Source organism: Gordionus sp. m RMFG-2023, chromosome 2 (genome assembly GCF_954871325.1).
Source record: "Gordionus sp. m RMFG-2023 chromosome 2, tfGorSpeb1-WG-v2, whole genome shotgun sequence".
Lineage (NCBI taxonomy): Eukaryota > Metazoa > Nematomorpha > Gordioida > Chordodea > Parachordodidae > Gordionus > Gordionus sp. m RMFG-2023.
In genome coordinates this window covers 14,071,835-14,092,914 of record NC_088776.1, presented here as the reverse complement: position 1 = coordinate 14,092,914, position 21,080 = coordinate 14,071,835, and the positions used below count along the sequence as shown (strand labels likewise).

Here is a 21,080-nt window from a genome sequence, read left to right as displayed (position 1 = left end):
TGTCGAGGGAGACATCCTATTATAATAAATGAAAACCAAATAGAGTTAATAAATATAGATGCTGTTGGTACTGATAATAATAGCGATAATGAACAAGAAGAATCATCAATATCTAATAAAAGACGAAATACAGCAAAAATCTGGGAATTTTATACTACTTGTGATACTAAAAAAAGGCAATTTGTAATAAATGTAAAAAAAAAATATCACTTCCCAATTTTGGGACCTCAGGATTATGGACACATCTTAAATCCATCTATCCAACATTATATAGGAAATGTGAACAAATAAATATTGGCAGTAAAAAATTATGACAATAAAATCACTTTTAGTTAATAATATAAATAATAAAGCTAATTTAAATAATTTAATTATAAACTTTTTCATTCAAAATAAGTTAGCCTTTTTAATAGTTGAGGATATCACTTTTAAAAATTTAATAGCACATTGTAACCCTTCACTAACATTAGTTTCTAGAAAAACACTAAAAATATAAATTATGAAACATTATCATAGTTCTTTTATCAATTTAAAATCTGTACTTTCTAACATTACATCTAAATTTTCCTTAACAATGGACATTTGGTCCTCTCCAAATAAAATACCCTTTATGGGCATAACAATTCATTATATTGATAATGATTTTAAATTAAATAATCATTTATTAGATTTTATTGATTCCTTTTAAATCAGCAGATAATTCTATTAATATTTATAATATTTTTAATTTTATATTAAAATTGATTTTTTTCGTATAACCACTAAATCGCCATGTTCAAAATCGCCAAAACGTCCAATAACACCCTCAAAACATCCCCAAAAAGAGCTTCAAAAAAATGGCCGCTAAAATTTAAAAAATAAGCCAAAGTTGTTTAGAAAGGATTATTTTATTTATAATATTTAACAGAAACCTTTTTGCATCAATATGAATTTACAAGATTATTCCAGGATACCAAATATTCAATTTAAAGTAAATTACCATTATTATTACATTATATATTTTTATTAGAAAACCCAAAAAAACAATGATGTAATTGTCTATTTGGGCTATGAATATTTAATCAAGGGCAATGGTCAAAATTACATTTACCTAATATGTAGATGTAAATGTGGGGGTCGAGCCAAGCTTTCACTAGTAGATATTGTTGTTACAAAACAACATATTGACACTTGTAAATGTAAGAATATATCTTCTTCATATATTGTAACAAATTATTTATTTTTAAAGATGCAACAGTATCAAGGCTCCCTAATTCTTTGCAATGTATTTTAAAATTTTTATTAAACTTAATATTTTTTTTAGCAAATAATAATCCTATCCCCCAAATACCTCAAATTAGGGCAACAGGTGGTATATTATTACAATATTTTATTTTATATCATTTATTTTTAAAGATGCAACAGTATCAAGGCTCCCTATTCCTTTACAATGTATTTTAAAATTTTTTAAACTTAATATATTTTTTTAGCAAATGATAATCTTATCCCCCAAATACCTCAAATTAGAGTCCTCGAATTTCCTCAAATTAGGGCAACAGGAGGTATATTATTACAATATTTTATTTTATATCATTTATTTTTAAAGATGCAACAATATCAAGGCTCCGTATTCCTTTACAATGTATTTTAAATTTTTTTATTAAACTTAATAATTTTTTTTAGCAAATGATAATCTTATCCCCCAAATACCTCAAATTAGGGCAACAGGAGGTATATTATTACAATATTTTATTTTATATAATTTATTTTTAAAGATGCAACAGTATCAAGGCTCCCTGTTCCTTTACAATGTATTTTAAAATTTTCATTAAACTTAATATATTTTTTTAGCAAATGATAATCTTATCCCCCAAATACCTCAAATTAGAGTCATCCAATTTCCTCAAATAAGGGCAACAAGAGGTATATTATTACAATATTTTATTTTATATAATTTATTTTTAAAGATGCAACAGTACCAAGGCTTCCTGTTCCTTTACAATGTATTTTAAAATTTTTATTAAACTTAATATATTTTTTTTAGCAAATGATAATCTTATCCCCCAAATACCTCAAATTAGAGTCATCCAATTTCCTCAAATAAGGGCAACAAGAGGTATATTATTACAATATTTTATTTTATATAATTTATTTTTAAAGATGCAACAGTATCAAGGCTCCCTGTTCCTTTACAATGTATTTTAAAATTTTTATTAAACTTAATATATTTTCTTTAGCAAATGATAATCTTATCCCCCAAATACCTCAAATTAGAGTCCTCCAATTTCCTCAAATTAGGGCTACAGGAGGTATATTATTACAATATTTTATTTTATATAATTTATTTTTAAAGATGCAACAGTATCAAGGCTCCCTGTTCCTTTACAATGTATTTTAAAATTTTTATTAAACTTAATATATTTTTTTTAGCAAATGATAATCTTATCCCCCAAATACCTCAAATTAGGGCAACAGGAGGTATATTATTACAATATTTTATTTTATATAATTTATTTTTAAAGATGCAACAGTATCAAGGCTCCCTGTTCCTTTACAATGTATTTTAAAATTTTCATTAAACTTAATATTTTTTTAGCAAATAATAATCTTATCCCCCAAATACCTCAAATTAGGACAACAGGAGGTATAATAATACAATATTTTATTTTATATCATTTATTTTTAAAGATGCTACAGTAACACATTTACAATTGCATTCTTCTTCAAGCCCACCATTAAATTTATTGCCTAATGTAGATGGTAATTAAATATTTTTATTGAATAAAATTAAATAAACTATAGATGATTTTGAAATAATAGATGCGGCATATGCTATGCTTGACATAAATCAAAACATTTATGGTAAAAATATAATATAATGATATAATATATATATGTTATTAAAGGTCAATTTGTTAATGGTCAAAAGGGAAAACCATTCCTCTTTTATCGAGAATATCTCTATCGTTTTCACTATGAAAGGGGGGATGTAGTTCAGTACCGTTGCAGAAAACAAGGCTGTCCTGCAAAATGTAAATATGACCATATTTACATTTCATCAGGTGTACATGAACACCAACCTGATGTCGGGTATTTTGAGGTCCTCAAAACAAGAGAAGTTCTTGAAAGAACTATTGCCCAAAATCCTACCGAAACAAGGATGAATATTTATCAAAAAACTATCGATATTAGATGTTTAGAGACTACTCACATCGAAAATTATCCAGAGGCAATCCCTCCTTTTATATCAATTAGGGGTCATATTGACAGACTTCTAAAGAAATATAGGCCTTCCATGCCTCATTCAATTGAGGATATAATATTAACGCCTGTATATGCAACCTCTACCAGATCTCAAAGATTTCACATCCCTACTGAATCTAATAGGATATTGGTCTTTGGGACTACGGATATGTTAAAATTGTTGGGAGCTGCTACGACAATATATATGGACGGAACTTTCTACATAGTTCCGAGATTATATTGTCAGCTCTATACCATACACGTGATGTATGAAAACATCATGATACCAGTTGTATATGCTCTCCTTCCAGATAAATCAAGGGAGACATATATTCAACTTTTTCATATAGTCAAAAATTTTTGTACCCGTGAAGGTATTAATTTCAATCCTCCAATTGGCCAAACAGATTTTGAGGCGGCAGCTATATCTGCTCTTCGATTTGTATTCCCAAATATAGTGATCAAAGGTTAAATTATAATATATGAAAATTATAATTTAAAATATTTAGGATGTTTCTTCCATTATTCTCAAGCTTTATGGCGGAAATGTCAAGCTTTGGGTTTAGTTAGGGACTACCTGAACGACTCCCATGTCCATATAGTTGTTAGGCGGATGACAACTTTACCATTTTGCAAGGAGGAGCATTTGGCCGAGGTACTTTTATCTTGCTACTCAATGGCAACTAACAATCCATCCCTACTTCGTTTTATGGAGTATATGGATCATACGTGGCTTGGTGAAACTGCCTTATTTCCCCAAACTATATGGACAAGGTATAAAAACTTAAAATAATTGTAATCAATCATTCTAATATTTCTAATATTTATTAGGTATCATGTAGATGGGCCCCGCACAAATAACCATCTCGAGGGGTTCCATCATGCCCTAAAATATTTTTACAAAGATATACGTATATATGAAATTGTACTTTATTATACTTTTTATTTTTACAAAAGATATACGTATATATGCAATTGTACTTTTGTTTTTTAATATATTTATAATCCAAAAATATAATAAATATTAATACTTTTTTATATTTTTACAAAGATATACGTATATATGAAATTGTACTTTATTATACTTTTTATTTTTACAAAAGATATACGTATATATGCAATTGTACTTTTGTTTTTTAATATATTTATAATCCAAAAATATAATAAATATTAATACTTTTTTATATTTTTACAAAGATATACGTATATATGAAATTGTACTTTATTATACTTTTTATTTTTACAAAAGATATACGTATATATGCAATTGTACTTTTGTTTTTTAATATATTTATAATCCAAAAATATAATAAATATTAATACTTTTTTATATTTTTACAAAGATATACGTATATATGAAATTGTACTTTATTATACTTTTTATTTTTACAAAAGATATACGTATATATGCAATTGTACTTTTGTTTTTTAATATATTTATAATCCAAAAATATAATAAATATTAATACTTTTTTATATTTTTACAAAGATATACGTATATATGAAATTGTACTTTATTATACTTTTTATTTTTACAAAGATATACGTATATATGAAATTGTACTTTATTATACTTTTTATATTTACAAAAGATATACGTATATATGCAATTGTACTTTTGTTTTTTTAATAAATTTATAATCCGAAAATATAATCAATAAAAAAATTTATTCTTATAGTTACTAGTAAGACAAGTGAGTTACATATACTTAAGAATCTATAAAAAAATTTATTCCTATAGTTTCTAGTAAGACAAGTGAGTTACATATACTTATGAATCAATAAAAAAATTTATTCCTATAGTTTCTAGTAAGACAAGTGATAAACATATACTTATGAATCAATAAAAAAATTTATTCCTATAGTTTCTAGTAAGATAAGTGAGTTACATATACTTATGAATCAATATAAACCTTAAAAAAAATTTATTCCTATAGTTTCTAGTAAGACAAGTGAGTTACATATACTTATGAATCAATATAAACCTTAAAAAAAATTTATTCCTATAGTTTATAGTAAGACAAGTGAGTTACATATATTTATGAATCGATAAAAAAATTTATTCCTATAGTTTATAGTAAGACAAGTGAGTTATATATACTTATGAATCAATAAAAAAATTTATTCCTATAGTTTCTAGTAAGACAAGTGAGTTACATATACTTATGAATCAATATAAACCTTAAAAAAAATTTATTCCTATAGTTTCTAGTAAGACAAGTGAGTTACATATACTTATGAATCAATATAAACCTTAAAAAAAATTTATTCCTATAGTTTATAGTAAGACAAGTGAGTTACATATATTTATGAATCGATAAAAAAATTTATTCCTATAGTTTATAGTAAGACAAGTGAGTTATATATACTTATGAATCAATAAAAAAATTTATTCCTATAGTTTCTAGTAAGACAAGTGAGTTACATATACTTATGAATCAATATAAACCTTAAAAAAATTTATTCCTATAGTTTCTAGTAAGACAAGTGAGTTACATATACTTATGAATCAATATAAACCTTAAAAAAATTTATTCCTATAGTTTCTAGTAAGACAAGTGAGTTACATATACTTATGAATCAATATAAACCTTAAAAAAATTTATTCCTATAGTTTCTAGTAAGACAAGTGAGTTACATATACTTATGAATCAATAAAAAAATTTATTCCTATAGTTTCTAGTAAGACAAGTGAGTTACATATACTTATGAATCAATATAAACCTTAAAAAAAATTTATTCCTATAGTTTCTAGTAAGACAAGTGAGTTACATATACTTATGAATCAATATAAACCTTAAAAAAATTTATTCCTATAGTTTCTAGTAAGACAAGTGAGTTACATATACTTATGAATCAATATAAACCTTTAAAAAATTTATTCCTATAGTTTCTAGTAAGACAAGTGAGTTACATATACTTATGAATCAATAAAAAAATTTATTCCTATAGTTTCTAGTAAGACAAGTGAGTTACATATACTTATGAATCAATATAAACCTTAAAAAAAATTTATTCCTATAGTTTCTAGTAAGACAAGTGAGTTACATATACTTATGAATCAATATAAACCTTAAAAAAATTTATTCCTATAGTTTCTAGTAAGACAAGTGAGTTACATATACTTATGAATCAATAAAAAAATTTATTCCTATAGTTTCTAGTAAGACAAGTGAGTTACATATACTTATGAATCAATATAAACCTTAAAAAAATTTATTCCTATAGTTTCTAGTAAGACAAGTGAGTTACATATACTTATGAATCAATAAAAAAATTTATTCCTATAGTTTCTAGTAAGACAAGTGAGTTACATATACTTATGAATCAATATAAACCTTAAAAAATTTTATTCCTATAGTTTCTAGTAAGACAAGTGAGTTACATATACTTATGAATCAATAAAAAAATTTATTCCTATAGTTTCTAGTAAGACAAGTGAGTTACATATACTTATGAATCAATAAAAATATATTCCTATAGTTTCTAGTAATACAAGTGAGTTACATATACTTATTAATCAATATAAACCTTTAAAAAAATTTATTCCTATAGTTTCTAGTAAGACAAGTGAGTTTCATATACTTCCGAATCAATATGACCACCATCCACTACATTTCAAATATTATTGAAGACGCCTGATTAAAACATTTATATTATTATTATATATTTTATATTAAAATATTTTATATTAAAATATATTATATTATATAATTATATATACTTTATAATATATTACACTTATATTAGGATTTTATTATATTATAATATTACATTAAATAATATTTTAGTGTAATACATTATTAGTTATATATATTTTATTATATTATACTTATATTAGGATTTTTTTTTTTATTTTATATTATGTATATTTAGAAGATTAATTATAGTATTAGAATGTAGTACCTTTTTAGTATAATATTATTAGTTTTATTTTATTTTATATTAGTATTATATTATATTAGTATTATATTATATTGGTATTATATTATAATACACATTATAATATTGGTATTATATTATATTTGTATTATATTATTATTATTATATATTTTATATTATATTACACATAATAATATTGGTATTATATTATATTGGTATTATATTATATTGGTATTATATTATATTGGTATTATATTATATTGGTATTATATTATATTGGTATTATATTATATTGATATTATATTATATTGGTATTATATTATATTGGTATTATATTATATTGGTATTATATTATATTGGTATTATATTATATTGGTATTATATTATATTGGTATTATATTATATTGGTATTATATTATATTGGTATTATATTATATTGGTATTATATTATATTGGTATTATATTATATTGGTATTATATTATATTGGTATTATATTATATTGGTATTATATTATATTGGTATTATATTATATTGGTATTATATTATATTGGTATTATATTATATTGGTATTATATTATATTGGTATTATATTATATTGGTATTATATTATATTGGTATTATATTATATTGGTATTATATTATATTGGTATTATATTATATTGGTATTATATTATATTGGTATTATATTATATTGGTATTATATTATATTGGTATTATATTATATTGGTATTATATTATATTGGTATTATATTATATTGGTATTATATTATATTGGTATTATATTATATTGGTATTATATTATATTGGTATTATATTATATTGGTATTATATTATATTGGTATTATATTATATTGGTATTATATTATATTGGTATTATATTATATTGGTATTATATTATATTGGTATTATATTATATTGGTATTATATTATATTGGTATTATATTATATTGGTATTATATTTATTATATTGGTTTTAAATTATTATTGTATATTTTATATTATATTACACATTATAATATTACATTATTTTAGTATTATAGTGTATTACATTATTAGTTTATATTATTAATTTATATTATTATTATATATTTTATTATATTACACTATATTATATATTTGTATTTTATTATATAGGAAATATTATATTACTTGTGGTGTTTTAAATTACGTACAAAAATATTTGGCTATTTTGAACTTGGCGATTTCGTGTGGGAACCATTTTTTTTGCATTACATTAGACAATGCAAATAATTTAGCATTTCTAAAAATTTTAAAACAAAAAGATAATTTTGATGTGTGCAAATGCTTTTGCCATATAATACATTTGGCTGTCATGGCTGCATTGGAACCCTTAAATACAACTTTAAAAAAAATAAGAAGTTTTAAAAAAAAATAAGAAATTTTTAAAAAAAATTTAAACTTTCTATATCTAAATTTAATAAACTCGAAAAAATATTTATTGAAAAAAAATCCACACTTAAAATTTCTTCACCTAATTTTGGATATACCAACACGTTGGAATTCAACATACCAAATGCTTGAAAGGCAATATTGCTCAAACCCTATTTGACAACATATACCAATCATTTACAAATTACCAATGAAGAAAATTTAGTGCCTTAGCCTGGAATAATATAGAAATATACCGAGAATTTCTGGAACCATTTAATTTTGCTACAGAGATGGCCTCATGTGCTAATACTCCATCAATTTCAATAATTATTCCTTTATATTCCAGTATTTTTGAGCATGTGGAGTTATAATAATAATGCTAATTCTATTTTAAAGACAGCTTCTTTAGCTGCCTTAACAAAACTTAATAAATATTATAATTTTAATATTTATTATTTCAACAATGATTGACCCAAGATTTAAACTATCAAGTCATTTATTAAAGCATAATAATATGGAAACTCTTATTGGATATCTCACTAATGAAAACATTATTTATAAAATAAATAATAACAATTCAGCGGAACTTACAAATGAAGCACAAAATAACAAAAAATTGTCCTTTTATGACAAAATTTATCAGGTTTAACCTCATAATAATAATAATAACTTAGAAATAAGTAAATACATGGATGAAGCCACAATTTTCAATTATACAAATCCATTAGATTGGTAGAAATTAAATAAAAATAGATATCCAATATTATCAAAAATTGCCAGAGATTATCTAGCAATTCCGGCTACCTCATTTAGCTCTGAAAGGGCTTTTTCAGAAGGACGATATGTTATAACAGACCAACGTTGTTCACTAGATGAGCATACTATACAAGTTTGCTTGTACCTAAAAAGTTAGATGCGCATGCAAGATTCTTCTTAAATATATATAATTATTTCCTCTTATATTAGATTTATATCATCTTCTGCATTATATTTTTAAATAGACAGTTATGTTACATTTTTAGTTTACTTATTTTGCTATGTTCTTTGTGCTAAATAAAACGTTTCAAAATCAATACGTTTATTATTGTTGACACAAAAAATATGATTAAATCAAAATTTTTTATATTCACATCACCTAATAAATTCGTGTTTAAAAAAAGAATTTGGATTCAGTAAAATTTTGAGAGTTGGTTCTTAGCCCTGATTTTATGGTAATGCTTCATGAATTTTTTTTCCATGTTTATTTAAAACTAGAAATTAAGGGTTTTATAATCACTATTTCTATTCTTTTAATTAGTAATTTGAATTTAAACCAATACCAATAGTTACCAATATAAACCAATAGCAATACCAATACAAGAAATAGGAAATATTGTTTAAACCAATACCAATATTTTAGACCCAATACCAATACAATATTTTGTTAATATTGGATTTTTAATATTGGTTTCCAACCCTAGTCTACCCTCATTTTGAAAACTGTTGTATTAGGATTATAAAAATTCATTATATGTTAAAGGATTATAATTAATTTATATATATATTTACGAACCTGTTGTTAGCCATGTACTTTGTTTATTTTTGTGGAAAAAGGAAAAATACAGTGGCAACAAAGGAAAAAGATGTTTATTTTTGTTTTAAAAAAGAGAAATTTATGTATATACTATCACTTATTATTTTTATGGAATTTATGAATAAAGAAATATTTGAGAAGAAAAGATTCATTAATTAATAATTAAAGAAGAAAGGAAGATAAGATTTATAATTAATATTTAAAAAGTGAAGAGGTAAAAGATCTATAATTAATACTTAAAGGTAAAAAAATCTAAAGCTGAAAGGATGGTGGCCATTGTTAAAAATTGGTTAAAGAAAGCCAAATATAAAAAAAGTGAAGTGTGGATTGCACAATTATATTATAATAATTCCAAAAACAGTGGAGGTTTTACTCCAACTGAAAGATTTTTGGGAAGAAGGACGAAAGTATTATTGGATCTTATAAAACCAAGATGTGATATAGAGGTTTTATCAAAGAAAATCAATAGTACATTATATCAAATGGGTCAAATGGTATGGGCCAGATGTTATAATAATAAGGATAAATTATGGGAAAGAGGGATAGTAATAGAAAATTTAGGAAAAAAATTAAATCGTATAAAATTTGAAAATGGGATGGAGGGTATTCGTCATCATGATCAAACAAAAATTAGAGCAGAATAATTTATACATAGAGCTGGGAGGGGGAGGAGATATATATTTATTTTTGCATTTCTTAAAGATTTGATGGCAAACGTATCATACATTCATTTTAAGACACATATCATGAAAAATGTGATATTACCAATTAATTATTATCCATTGTCGATAAAGTGGGAGGATAAATGGAGGCAACAAATGAATGGAAACACAAGGATAACGTGGGAGAAACTGATGGAGGATGAAAAGGAAGAAGAGTGTATTTTGTCGAATCGATTTGATATAAAGCGGATGCGACAATGTTTTTGTTATAGTAAGTGGGGACATTTAAAAATTCAGTGTCAAGGGAAAAGATTTCGGAATTGAAGGAAAAGAATACAAAGGATTAAAACAGTAGTAGCTTCTAAAGAGTTTCAATTTGACAAGTATTCTTTAGATGTCAAAAATAAATATCCAGGAATTTTCAATAAGGTGAATATTGAATCGGAGAAGAAAACATTACCTGTCATGACTCAAGAGAAAGATATATGGCTACAGAAAAAGGAAGAAAGTGAATTATTAAGTGGATTGAAAGATGAATTGGAGATTGAATATATACTGAGTCATATGGAAGAAATGGCATTATTAGAAGAGGAAGATTAAAGGATATTATATATACTAAGCCTTAATAGGGTGGACGTGTTGTATTAGGATGATAAAAATTCATTATATGTTAAAGGATTATATAATTAATTTATATATATATTTACGAACCTGTTGTTAGCCATGTATTTTGTTTATTTTTGTGGAAAAAGGAAAAATACAGTGGCAACAAAGGAAAAAGATGTTTATTTTTGTTTTAACTATCACTTATTATTTTTATGGAAATTTATGAATAAAGAAATATTTGAGAAGAAAAGATTCATTAATTAATAATTAAAGAAGAAAGGAAGAAAAGATCTATAATTAATATTTAAAAAGTGAAATTAATACTTAAAAAAGGAAAAAGGTAAAAAATTCTATATATATATACATTACTTTCATTTTAAAAACAAGCACAATAAAATGCTTTGTTTAAAAATTCTAAATCTTGCTTATTCAAACCAGTTTGAAATGCTCTTCAAAATAAAAAATCTTCAAAGATTTTCACCTCTAAAGATTTTTTCGAATGCTCAAACAAGTTTTTTTACTAAATTTTACCTTCAAATTCCAAACTTTTATAAGTAAATTTTTTGTGATTTTTATGCATAAAAAATTTTTCACAATGAAATAACATATTTTTAAAAGATATATTTGATTTTCTTTAAAAAATCTTCAATTTTGTGACCTTAGATTTTTATTTAATTCTGAGCAAAAAAAGTCTTATATATTTTTTTTAAACTTTGTTCAAAGAAAAAGAATATATATGGTATTTTATTGCATGTAAGGACACATATTTTTACTTAATATAATATTAGGTAAAATTTTAAGAATATAATGACAATATCCTAATGTTTATTTTGAACCAAAAATATTGCATTATATATTTACAAAATATAAATGTTAAAAGTGGTTTATAATATATATTTTTTAATTTATTCTTTAGATTTTAAAAATTTTTTATAAGAATCTTCATCCATCAAAGATTTCAATTCTTGAGAATTGTCAATAGAAATTTTAAACAACCAGCCTTTATCACAATTAAATATAGATTTTTTTAAAAAATTAATGGTATCTAAAACATAAATCAATTTTAATATTTTGATTTAAAAAAAATTCTAAATCATATAAGAATAAAAAATATCAAAAATTCCCATTTTTTGTGTTGGATATTAAGTATGATTTTATTAACATGTTAAAATACCTTTATCTAAACAAGATGCATTAATAATTGATGGCTTATTTTCAGCTTCTTCATTTTTAAATTCAATTTTTCCAGTGATTGGTGAATATATTTCACTAGCAGCTTTCACACTCTCTAATGCTCCACATGGATCTTTTGATGGTTAATAAAAATATATATTTAATTTAAAATACATTATTGCAAATACAATGAAGTAAAAAATTAAGCTCTTTTAATTAGGCTTTTCTTAATTTTTCAAATAATGTTATTCTTTTGATCAGTCAGAGTTTTCTCATATTTGTAATAATCATATTATATAAATTTGCTGCATTATTAAAAAAATGAAACCTCCTTTTTTCAAATATTTTCCTACATCTGGCAGTTCAATATAAACAATATCTCCCAAGGATTTCTTTAAAAAAGATATAAACTCGTTATAAAAAGTTAATACACACAGTATAATATAATAAATATTTTTTTATTCTCAAACTTGAGCATGATCACTTATTCCAACAGTACCTAATTTATTTTCAACTAAAATCCATTCATGTTCTTTGGTATATAATTTGTCTATAATTTTTATAAGTCATGCATATTTAAATATCTTACCATATAATGTAGTATAAAAATGAAAATTCTTATTTATATTCGGAAATTTCTTTAAACAGCTGATACGCAGCATTTACAAATACGGCGCGATAAGATAGATGAAAATAAGTATTACATCAATCAACATATAAATATTTGCTAAACAACACTAAATTCTGTTAAAACCAGTGATATATTACTTAAATGTTTTGAGGGAGGGGGGTGGGTGGGTATTATTTTATATATTATCAAAAAACATTTAATTTTCTTTATTTGCGTATATGAATAGATGTGTTGGCAAAATCGAACGCACAATAATAATCTAAAGCCGCAGCCGAAAAATCTAAAAGCAACAAATATTTCCAATTAGTAAACGTAGTTTATTTTGCGCACATTAGGGAATTGCAAGGTAATTCCATTTTAAAAACCTTAGATAAAAAACAACAGATCCCAAAGAAAATTTATATCTTAGACAAAAAATGCAGATCAAATTTTATCTATCGGTTCCATGCCAGACAATATTTACAATATATTTTAACCCCCCCCCCCCCCCACACCAGTTTTTTGATATTTGATTTCATAGAGTTTATAAATGTTAATATAATTTTTTTATTAACTATGCCATTATTTATAATATATTTTAAAAATAATATCATAAATTTACATATCTATACAAATAAAAAAATGTATAATATGAAAAAATTTCTATAAATCTTTCATTTATTAGTTTTCTATGGGCTGAATATTTCAATAATTTTAAATTTTTTTATAGAAATTTCTTCATCGATATATTGTTGAAACTCAGCAATAGCTTCATATTCATTTAATTTGAATCTTCGGCAGATTCTTCTTATTTTACCCTAATTGCATTTAGGTTCTTAGGTCAGTTTTCTTTTTAAAGAATATATTGAAAGGAATTTCCTAAATTAACAAAATATATTCAAATTATTTTACCCTCGTTTTAAAGCTATTAATTAGACGAGAATATGATGCTCTGTAGAGAAATTATAAATTATCTTTTTTAAATATTACTAGTCTTGTTTTTTAAGGTTTTAAATAAATGTTTGTTGATTTTTTTTATTTCAACTTTTATGAATATTAGAATTTTTGCTTTCAGGCTCGGTCCATAACCCGGCCCTAAATTAAAAATATGATTTTAGAAATTCGAGTGAACGTAAATTATTCATATATTGGCTATTATATTATATTTTTAGAACGACAATAAATTAATCAGGATTTTCAATAGTGTCACTGGGGGGGGGGGGGCAGGGATTCGAGCTCCTTGATAAATTTGAAGAGATCCTTCAAAATTTTAAATTTTTTTCATACCACTAAAAAAAGAAGGCAATTTGGAATAATGTTAGCTAAAAAAAAGTAATTTTGGTTCGCTATAAACAAAGAAAGTAATTTTGGATTATGTTGGCTAAAAAAATAAGGTAATTTTGAAAATTATTTTGAGCCCACTGAGATTATAAAGATTAGTGACGCCTCTTAAATTTTTAACAATTAATTTATATTACACTATATATATATTTGTTATAATATTATATTATAATTTGTATCTTTTTTTTATTTATTATAATATTATTTAATATTTATTTGAATTTTTATTATAACACTCTTTAGTATTCACATTAATACTTATTATTTTTATAACATATTTTATTTTGAGATTACGGCGTTACTTGAAATGTTATTATTCAATTCTCATTTCATAAATGTTTAACTTTAATTTTATCATTATTACTTTATTTAAATAATGATTCTTTTCTTTATTATAACAATGAAAGGTATTTTAGTATTATACATATATATTTATTTTCTAGTATTTAGAAAATAGAAAAATTACCATAAATGTGATTGCTTTAAGAACTATTTCTATAAGATACCTAGCTCATATTTTATCAAAAAATATATTCACAATTGTTTATCATGGATCGCGATTCTGTTTTATTTTGAAAGAGTTATTGGGATCCAATTTAATATAATGAAAATCATAATATAATTATCTCTAATTCAGGCGCGTACGCAGGAATTTGGTCTGAGGGGGATAATAAAAATTTTTAAGAAATATTATTGTTTTTTAAAAATATCAAGCATAAATTTATTAGGACTAATAACTATTTCTAATACACAATTTAAATTAATGTATATTATAAAAAAATTATATGTAAAGAATCACTTAAATGACCCAAAATAGAAATTTGAATTTTTTGAGCCTTTACACAAAAAGTTTCTTAGGAATAATTGCATTTTGTATGTTATAAATTTACAATGTAAAATCCAATCTTCGTTGTGATTGAGCTAATTTTTCAATTATCTCATCCTTGCTTGTCGTCAAATGCCTATGAATATTCAAAAGATCCAAATCTTTCAATCTACTTTCAGATGTTGTACTTCTTGGTATGTTTTTCAGAGATCTGCAGGCACGGCTCCCAGGCCGGACATTATTTTAATTTTTTTAAATATACCCGGGCCGGGCCCGAAATTTTTTTAAAAAAACACCCAAGCCGGGTCTGAATTATTTTAAAAAAACACCAAATCCGGGCTGTATTTTTTAAAACAGCCTATATTTGAAATCGCTATTATTAGCTATAAAAATCAAAAATAAATATAATTTATTTAAAAAAATCCGGGCCGGGCCTAAAAATTTTTTAAAAAAAGCCGAGTCGGGCCTAAATATTTTTTTTTAAAAAGCCGGGCCGGGCCTGAAATTTTTTAAAAAAAACCTAGGCCAGGCCGTAAAAAATCTTTAAAAAAAATCCGGGCCGTGCCCTGCAAATGGTACTTCTCCAGGCCTCTCTTATTCTTCTTAAAAAAGAGAATGTTCTCTCATTAGTTTACTAATGGGAAGAGTTTATAAACCCTTTTAATACATTGGGAATTTAATCTAAAATGTGTTTGAAATAATGCAGAGCATCTACAACATTTTTTGGGACTATATTAACCATAGTTAATCTTATAAACATAGTTATTCAGCTAGTAAGGCATCATAAGATACTTTAACATATACATAATAAAAATCTAACAAATATTTATTTTTTCTATCACCATCTGAAAAAGGTTGGGAAGGCTTTTGTGGAAGTTATTTGCAGATTAGTAAGTGCTGCATGATGAATTAAAAATTCATTTATTTGGGTTATAAATGTATCTGATTTAAGATATACTCTTCTACTGATCCTATATTAATGTTTTAACGATGAGCTTGCCTTGCTACAAGTCGAGGGAGACAAATATTAAACACGTATAGCTCTGCTTTTGACTCAACAATAAAATATAAAATATAGAAATTCTTCATCAACATTAGCCCTAATTTCCTTGAGTTCTGATAAAATGCTCTCCGCTATTCTCATTTTCTTAATCAAGTCAATGTCATGTTTTTGAAAAGTAATACTTAAAATAATTGTATAATTAAATAATACATTCTAATGAGAAATAAAATTTGGAATAAGCATTGTTTGTATCCAATAATTTTCTTGCTTCTGAGGAAATATTTCTTTCAGGCCATTGTGATATTTCAGTAATAGCAAATAATTGGCTTTTCTAACTCCTTAAGCTGTTACTGCTTGATGCCAGAGACTCTATCTCGTTGGACTTGCAATTTCTTTTTCCCTGTTGGACAAGAAGTTTCAGAAATAATTATTATTTGACTAGAAATTTGAAAATGGTAGATAAATATTACGCCACTAAAAATTTGAAAATAATAAGTAAATATTACGCCGGAAAACTTAAAATCGAATTTAATTGATAAAATAACTTAGTAAATAAATGCGATAAAAAATGTAATTAAATATATATTTAATATGACGAATAAATATTAACAAATATAAATTAATATAAACAATAATATTTTTGAAAAATATATCCGGCATCTGCATTTTTTGGCTTTGGGGGGGGGGGGGGGATTTCTATTTTTCTTAAAATAGTATATTTTTTTTTAATTTTATTTTATTATTTCTTATAAAATGTCTTGTATTTGTTTATTGTATTTGTTGGATGCGCCTATAGATGAACGATAAATATAAAATTACATGCATTTTATATTTATATTAGATGACAGCTGGAAAAAATATATAAATCTTGGGCCGGCCCAAGATGGGACGGGCTTTTGAGATGGGCTACGCTAACCTAATTTATATACAGAACTCTATACGTGAGTGTGCTTTTAAGCAAAAAAGTAAACTAATATAATTTATTCTTCAGCATAATATAATTCATAATTATTTTTATTCAGATAAAATACAACATTTAATTTTTAAATTGATTATTTGTTTCATCATTACATTTTGTAACCTAACATTGTCCTTTTCATAATATCGATGCAAGGTCCTAATAATCTTTCAAACGCGTGTATATCTAGTGCTAATAATTTTTAGGTAAAAAAATTAAATTAACATAATTGCGTTTAATTAAATGGAATTAGTTATAGGTATCTTGTAAATATTTTTACTTTTTATGTTAAGTTTAAAATAAGCATTATGAAAAACAAATGTATTAAAATTGCGAATGATTTAAAATTTTTTTTATAAATCAGAAACCTGCAGAGGTACTATTTGCAGGGCTCCCGGCTCGGATATTAAAAAAAAATTTTTTTTTGCCCAACCCCGATTTTTTAAAATATTATAGCTAATGGCGATTTAAAATGTTCGGTATTTTTTTAAAAAAAGAATTTTAGGCTCTACCCGTCCCGGGTATTTAAAAATTTTTTAGGCTCAGCCCGGGTATATTTTAAAAAATTTTCTAAGTTCAGCCCGGGTATATTTAAAAATTAAAATATAGCCCGGCCTCCAGACCCGTGCTGAGCCTGCACGTCTCTGATATAAACTAAATAAAAATTACCTGCTAATTTAACTTGTCCTTGTGCATATGCCGACGCTGATCGAGGTTGATTCAGGATTAAAGCCAACTCTAAAAAGTTTTTTAAGCTCATAATAATAATCTGTTTTAGAAAATTTAAACAAACCTCCAAAATAGTCTCCCCTTTTCTTTGTAGATAAAGAAAATTCTTTCTATAATAATTTATGGGAAAAAGGAACTTGATGTTATTCTACATTATGAATCATAAAACATACCCCATTTTTATTCATCAATATTTTTACTGTTCCACTTTCAACTATATACATTTTATCACCAATTTCACCCTAGTTTAAATTATTATTTTTTTTAAAATCTTTTTAATTTCTTATAAGAATATTATAACTTGGTTTATTATCGTTTCCCCATCGTTAAAATAAAGGGTAGTCAAAGCGTCACATATATTCATGCGTTCAAATTCCTATTTTTTTATAAAATTTATTTATTTTTACTCGATATAGTTTGTTTATATTATTTATAAACCGTCAAATTCGCAAACAATTTAACATTTTGGATAAATTTGTCAAACATTTTCCGCTTCATATAAGCACTCTTTAATACAATCCTTCTAAATGTTATCCTATCCTAAAAAAATGGGAAGATTATATTTAGGTGACCAAATATAATTTGTACTAAGGCCCAAAGATTGCCATCGGATGTGCAGATAATATCTGCTGAACGGGGTTGATTGTATAGTAAAGCCAGTTCCCCAAAACTTCCAGAATTCTCGTAATGGCAAACTTTTTTAGAAACCCCATCACAATTAATAAAAACTTCAAACTTTCCACTTTGTTTCGATAATTTCAATTTTTTTTTATATCCAGTTAATATACAATATATTATTGAATATATAAGATATTATATAAAAGATTAAGAAAAGATGCACAGTGGACACTTAGGAAAAATATTAATTTATCATATAATAATGAATATCTCATAAAAAGAATGCAATTTGTTTCACTAAGCTCTTGCGTTGTCAATCTTTAGAATTATTTCTATATTAATTATAAAATATTGCTGTACATAGGTGAATAAAGAGGACTAAATAACAAATTCACCTTTCAATAATGTAAAAGTTATCGCCTTCATCGCCTTGCTTAATAATAACTTCACTGGAATGCACCTTGATTTTATGTTTAAATATTGATAAAGGTTATTAAAATTTTTATAAAATTTAATTTATCAGATGAAAATCCATGGGGATTTCTCAATTAAAATCATTTACTTCGAAAGATTCTTACCGAAATATATATTTTTTAAAAATTTAATTGGAAAATCCATATAAAAAATGAATATGAACAGCTCAAAAGTTTATCGGCGAAATTGTACTAAATATTCACAGGGTAGGTATACTTTACAGTGCTGGAAAACATTTCCTATAATATTATAATTTTCAAAAACGGCATCAGTGAATGATTTAAAATTGAAAGTTTCAGAATTGGATTTTTTAATGAAAATAAATAAAATGTGTTTACAAATATCAATAAAAAAAGACCCATTCAAAACTAGGAAAAAAATAGATTAATATATATTAAATTGAAAACTGTCAGATTAAAAGAATGAATCTTTCCTTAGATGGAACAGTGAACAGAAGAGGGGTAAATTTTCTTTTAAAAGATATTTAAAATTTTTATAACCTTTTTCTCATTCATCGCATCTATCACCTCGAGCATTTGTTCCTAAAAAATAATTGTAATTTTATCCCAAATAAATTAAAATTTTATTTTTGAAAAAATAAAATAAATTACCTCATCTAAACTTTTAAATATAAACACGTCTCTTAGGATATTCCTTATGCGTTCGATTTGATCAGGGTTTTTTGGAAAGATAACCTTTTTATTTTTAAATAATTATAATAAATTCAAAATAGGGTGAGGCTGTGAATTTAAATATGCGAGAATTAACAGCTGAGCTAGGGCTATAAAATCTTATAATGATATTAATTTTTATTTATTAATACATAATTATTAAATTATCATCACGATTGAATAAAAAGATAAAATCAATATGTAAAAGAAATGGATCGCTTTAAAAGATTTTATAAACTCTAGGACTTTATTCGTGTCGCATCGCGTTTAATATAAATTCAATCAGATAAGCGTAACATGTTTAAAGTAGTGGAGTATTCAATTTTTTTAAATTCCTTTCCTCCTATTACTATTCTATAAACCATGTATGGAGACAAATAGTTCCTAACATCCCCCCCCCACCAACCCTTCTGCCTCCTTAGATGTTTATGTAAACACTGGACACCTTGATATAGGAGTGAGAAATTGCTTAGCTAAAATAAACATTTTTTTTAACACTAGCGAACCAAGAGAAACGAGGTTTAAATTTAAAGAGTTTATAAATTTATTTTAAAATTATAAGGCTTATAGATCTTCTACAATTTTTACACCAGATAAATAATTTTTACTCGAGAAGTCAAATCATGAGTGCATTCTTCTGGATTGTAAGCCTCTGCCGATACTTTAGAAATAAAAAATTAAGATTAGGATATTCTATCTACCGGATTTTCTGCGATCCTTAATAGGTTTGGGATAAGCTTTTTATTTAAAAAAATAAAAGAAATATTGGTTATATTTATATAATTATTTTGGAAAATAAGGGACATCTTATTATGACATTTTGGTTATTTTTTTTGAGAGATAAGTTCAATAACAAAGTCGCTCCCGAAATTAAAATAATATTTTTATATTTTAAAAAACATGTTTTATAAACTTGTTTAAAGAAAAAAAACACATATATAATATTTACCGTGAGCTGGTAATTCTTGTAACGAATCTTCCTCAGTAGAATCCTCTTTTTCCGGCTTAATATTATTTCTAATTACGCTATTTTCGCTGTCTAAATATCTTGTTGAAGGTTGGTTTAAGGAGTTGGAAGGATTGTTTTCACGTGACTGACTTAAGTTTGTGAAAAATTGCAATCCAAATTCGCAGAGATCCCTAGGATTTTCTTCGATTGCGCTTACGCAAAATTGTAGCAGAATATCATTTAATTCTTCGTGCACAGCTTTACTTACATTATTAGTCATTTTCTTAAAAAAAAATTTTTATTATTATTATTTACACGGTTATAAAAATTAGTTATATGTATATTTTTTTTATAGAACATTCTTTTGTTGTATAAAGTCTAGTGATTATA

General features: G+C 24.4%; 3 protein-coding genes and 1 long non-coding RNA gene across 4 annotated transcripts; 2 read left to right on the top strand and 2 right to left on the bottom strand.

Annotated features, from left to right (window-relative positions):
- The first annotated feature begins 751 nt into the window (after positions 1 to 751).
- On the top strand, positions 752 to 1,341 carry LOC135925253 (uncharacterized). Its single transcript, XR_010571592.1, has 5 exons — positions 752 to 867; positions 908 to 970; positions 1,010 to 1,178; positions 1,229 to 1,264; positions 1,304 to 1,341. It is a non-coding gene; the product is annotated as an uncharacterized LOC135925253 (long non-coding RNA).
- A 798-nt stretch (positions 1,342 to 2,139) lies between these two features.
- LOC135924101 (uncharacterized) lies at positions 2,140 to 11,332 on the top strand. Its single transcript, XM_065459146.1, has 13 exons — positions 2,140 to 2,175; positions 2,217 to 2,288; positions 2,333 to 2,368; positions 2,447 to 2,457; positions 2,502 to 2,623; positions 2,668 to 2,739; positions 2,782 to 2,841; positions 2,886 to 3,689; positions 3,732 to 3,996; positions 4,054 to 4,133; positions 10,329 to 10,615; positions 10,865 to 11,003; positions 11,148 to 11,332. Exons 1-13 carry the CDS (start codon positions 2,140 to 2,142, stop codon positions 11,330 to 11,332), a joined length of 2,169 nt encoding a protein of 722 aa, XP_065315218.1.
- An 878-nt stretch (positions 11,333 to 12,210) lies between these two features.
- LOC135924858 (glycine cleavage system H protein-like) lies at positions 12,211 to 13,216 on the bottom strand. The gene is made up of 5 exons (XM_065459983.1): positions 13,101 to 13,216; positions 12,982 to 13,061; positions 12,840 to 12,903; positions 12,513 to 12,644; positions 12,211 to 12,338 (listed from the first exon to the last, which is right to left on the bottom strand). Exons 1-5 carry the CDS (start codon positions 13,171 to 13,173, stop codon positions 12,244 to 12,246), a joined length of 444 nt encoding a protein of 147 aa, XP_065316055.1. The 5' UTR covers positions 13,174 to 13,216; the 3' UTR covers positions 12,211 to 12,243.
- A 4,142-nt stretch (positions 13,217 to 17,358) lies between these two features.
- On the bottom strand, positions 17,359 to 20,970 carry LOC135924100 (cAMP-dependent protein kinase type II-beta regulatory subunit-like). The gene is made up of 13 exons (XM_065459145.1): positions 20,691 to 20,970; positions 20,443 to 20,478; positions 20,350 to 20,402; positions 19,682 to 19,765; positions 19,571 to 19,612; positions 18,992 to 19,056; positions 18,567 to 18,720; positions 18,417 to 18,518; positions 18,280 to 18,354; positions 18,152 to 18,220; positions 18,043 to 18,088; positions 17,919 to 17,987; positions 17,359 to 17,441 (listed from the first exon to the last, which is right to left on the bottom strand). The coding sequence occupies exons 1-13, from the start codon at positions 20,968 to 20,970 to the stop codon at positions 17,359 to 17,361; spliced, it is 1,158 nt and encodes a 385-aa protein (XP_065315217.1).
- Between the last annotated feature and the right edge of the window lie 110 nt (positions 20,971 to 21,080).

What these genes read in the sequence shown, in the direction of transcription:
- LOC135924101 (XM_065459146.1), top strand. Translation starts at nt 2,140, where the DNA reads ATGCAACAGTATCAAGGCTCCCTGTTCCTTTACAAT. An exon ending in CCCCAAACTATATGGACAAG is followed by an intron (nt 3,997 to 4,053) that starts GTATAAAAACTT and finishes AATATTTATTAG; the next exon opens with GTATCATGTAGATGGGCCCC. An exon ending in ATATTTTTACAAAGATATAC is followed by an intron (nt 4,134 to 10,328) that starts GTATATATGAAA and finishes AAAAATCTAAAG; the next exon opens with CTGAAAGGATGGTGGCCATT.
- LOC135924858 (XM_065459983.1), bottom strand. Translation starts at nt 13,173, where the DNA reads ATGCTGCGTATCAGCTGTTTAAAGAAATTTCCGAATATAAATAAGAAT. An exon ending in GAATAAGTGATCATGCTCAA is followed by an intron (nt 12,904 to 12,981) that starts GTTTGAGAATAA and finishes TCTTTTTTAAAG; the next exon opens with AAATCCTTGGGAGATATTGT. An exon ending in TGCATCTTGTTTAGATAAAG is followed by an intron (nt 12,339 to 12,512) that starts GTATTTTAACAT and finishes ATTGTGATAAAG; the next exon opens with GCTGGTTGTTTAAAATTTCT.
- LOC135924100 (XM_065459145.1), bottom strand. Translation starts at nt 20,970, where the DNA reads ATGACTAATAATGTAAGTAAAGCTGTGCACGAAGAATTAAATGATATT. An exon ending in TATTGATGAATAAAAATGGG is followed by an intron (nt 18,089 to 18,151) that starts GTATGTTTTATG and finishes AAATTATTATAG; the next exon opens with AAAGAATTTTCTTTATCTAC. An exon ending in AAGGGGAGACTATTTTGGAG is followed by an intron (nt 17,988 to 18,042) that starts GTTTGTTTAAAT and finishes AAAACTTTTTAG; the next exon opens with AGTTGGCTTTAATCCTGAAT.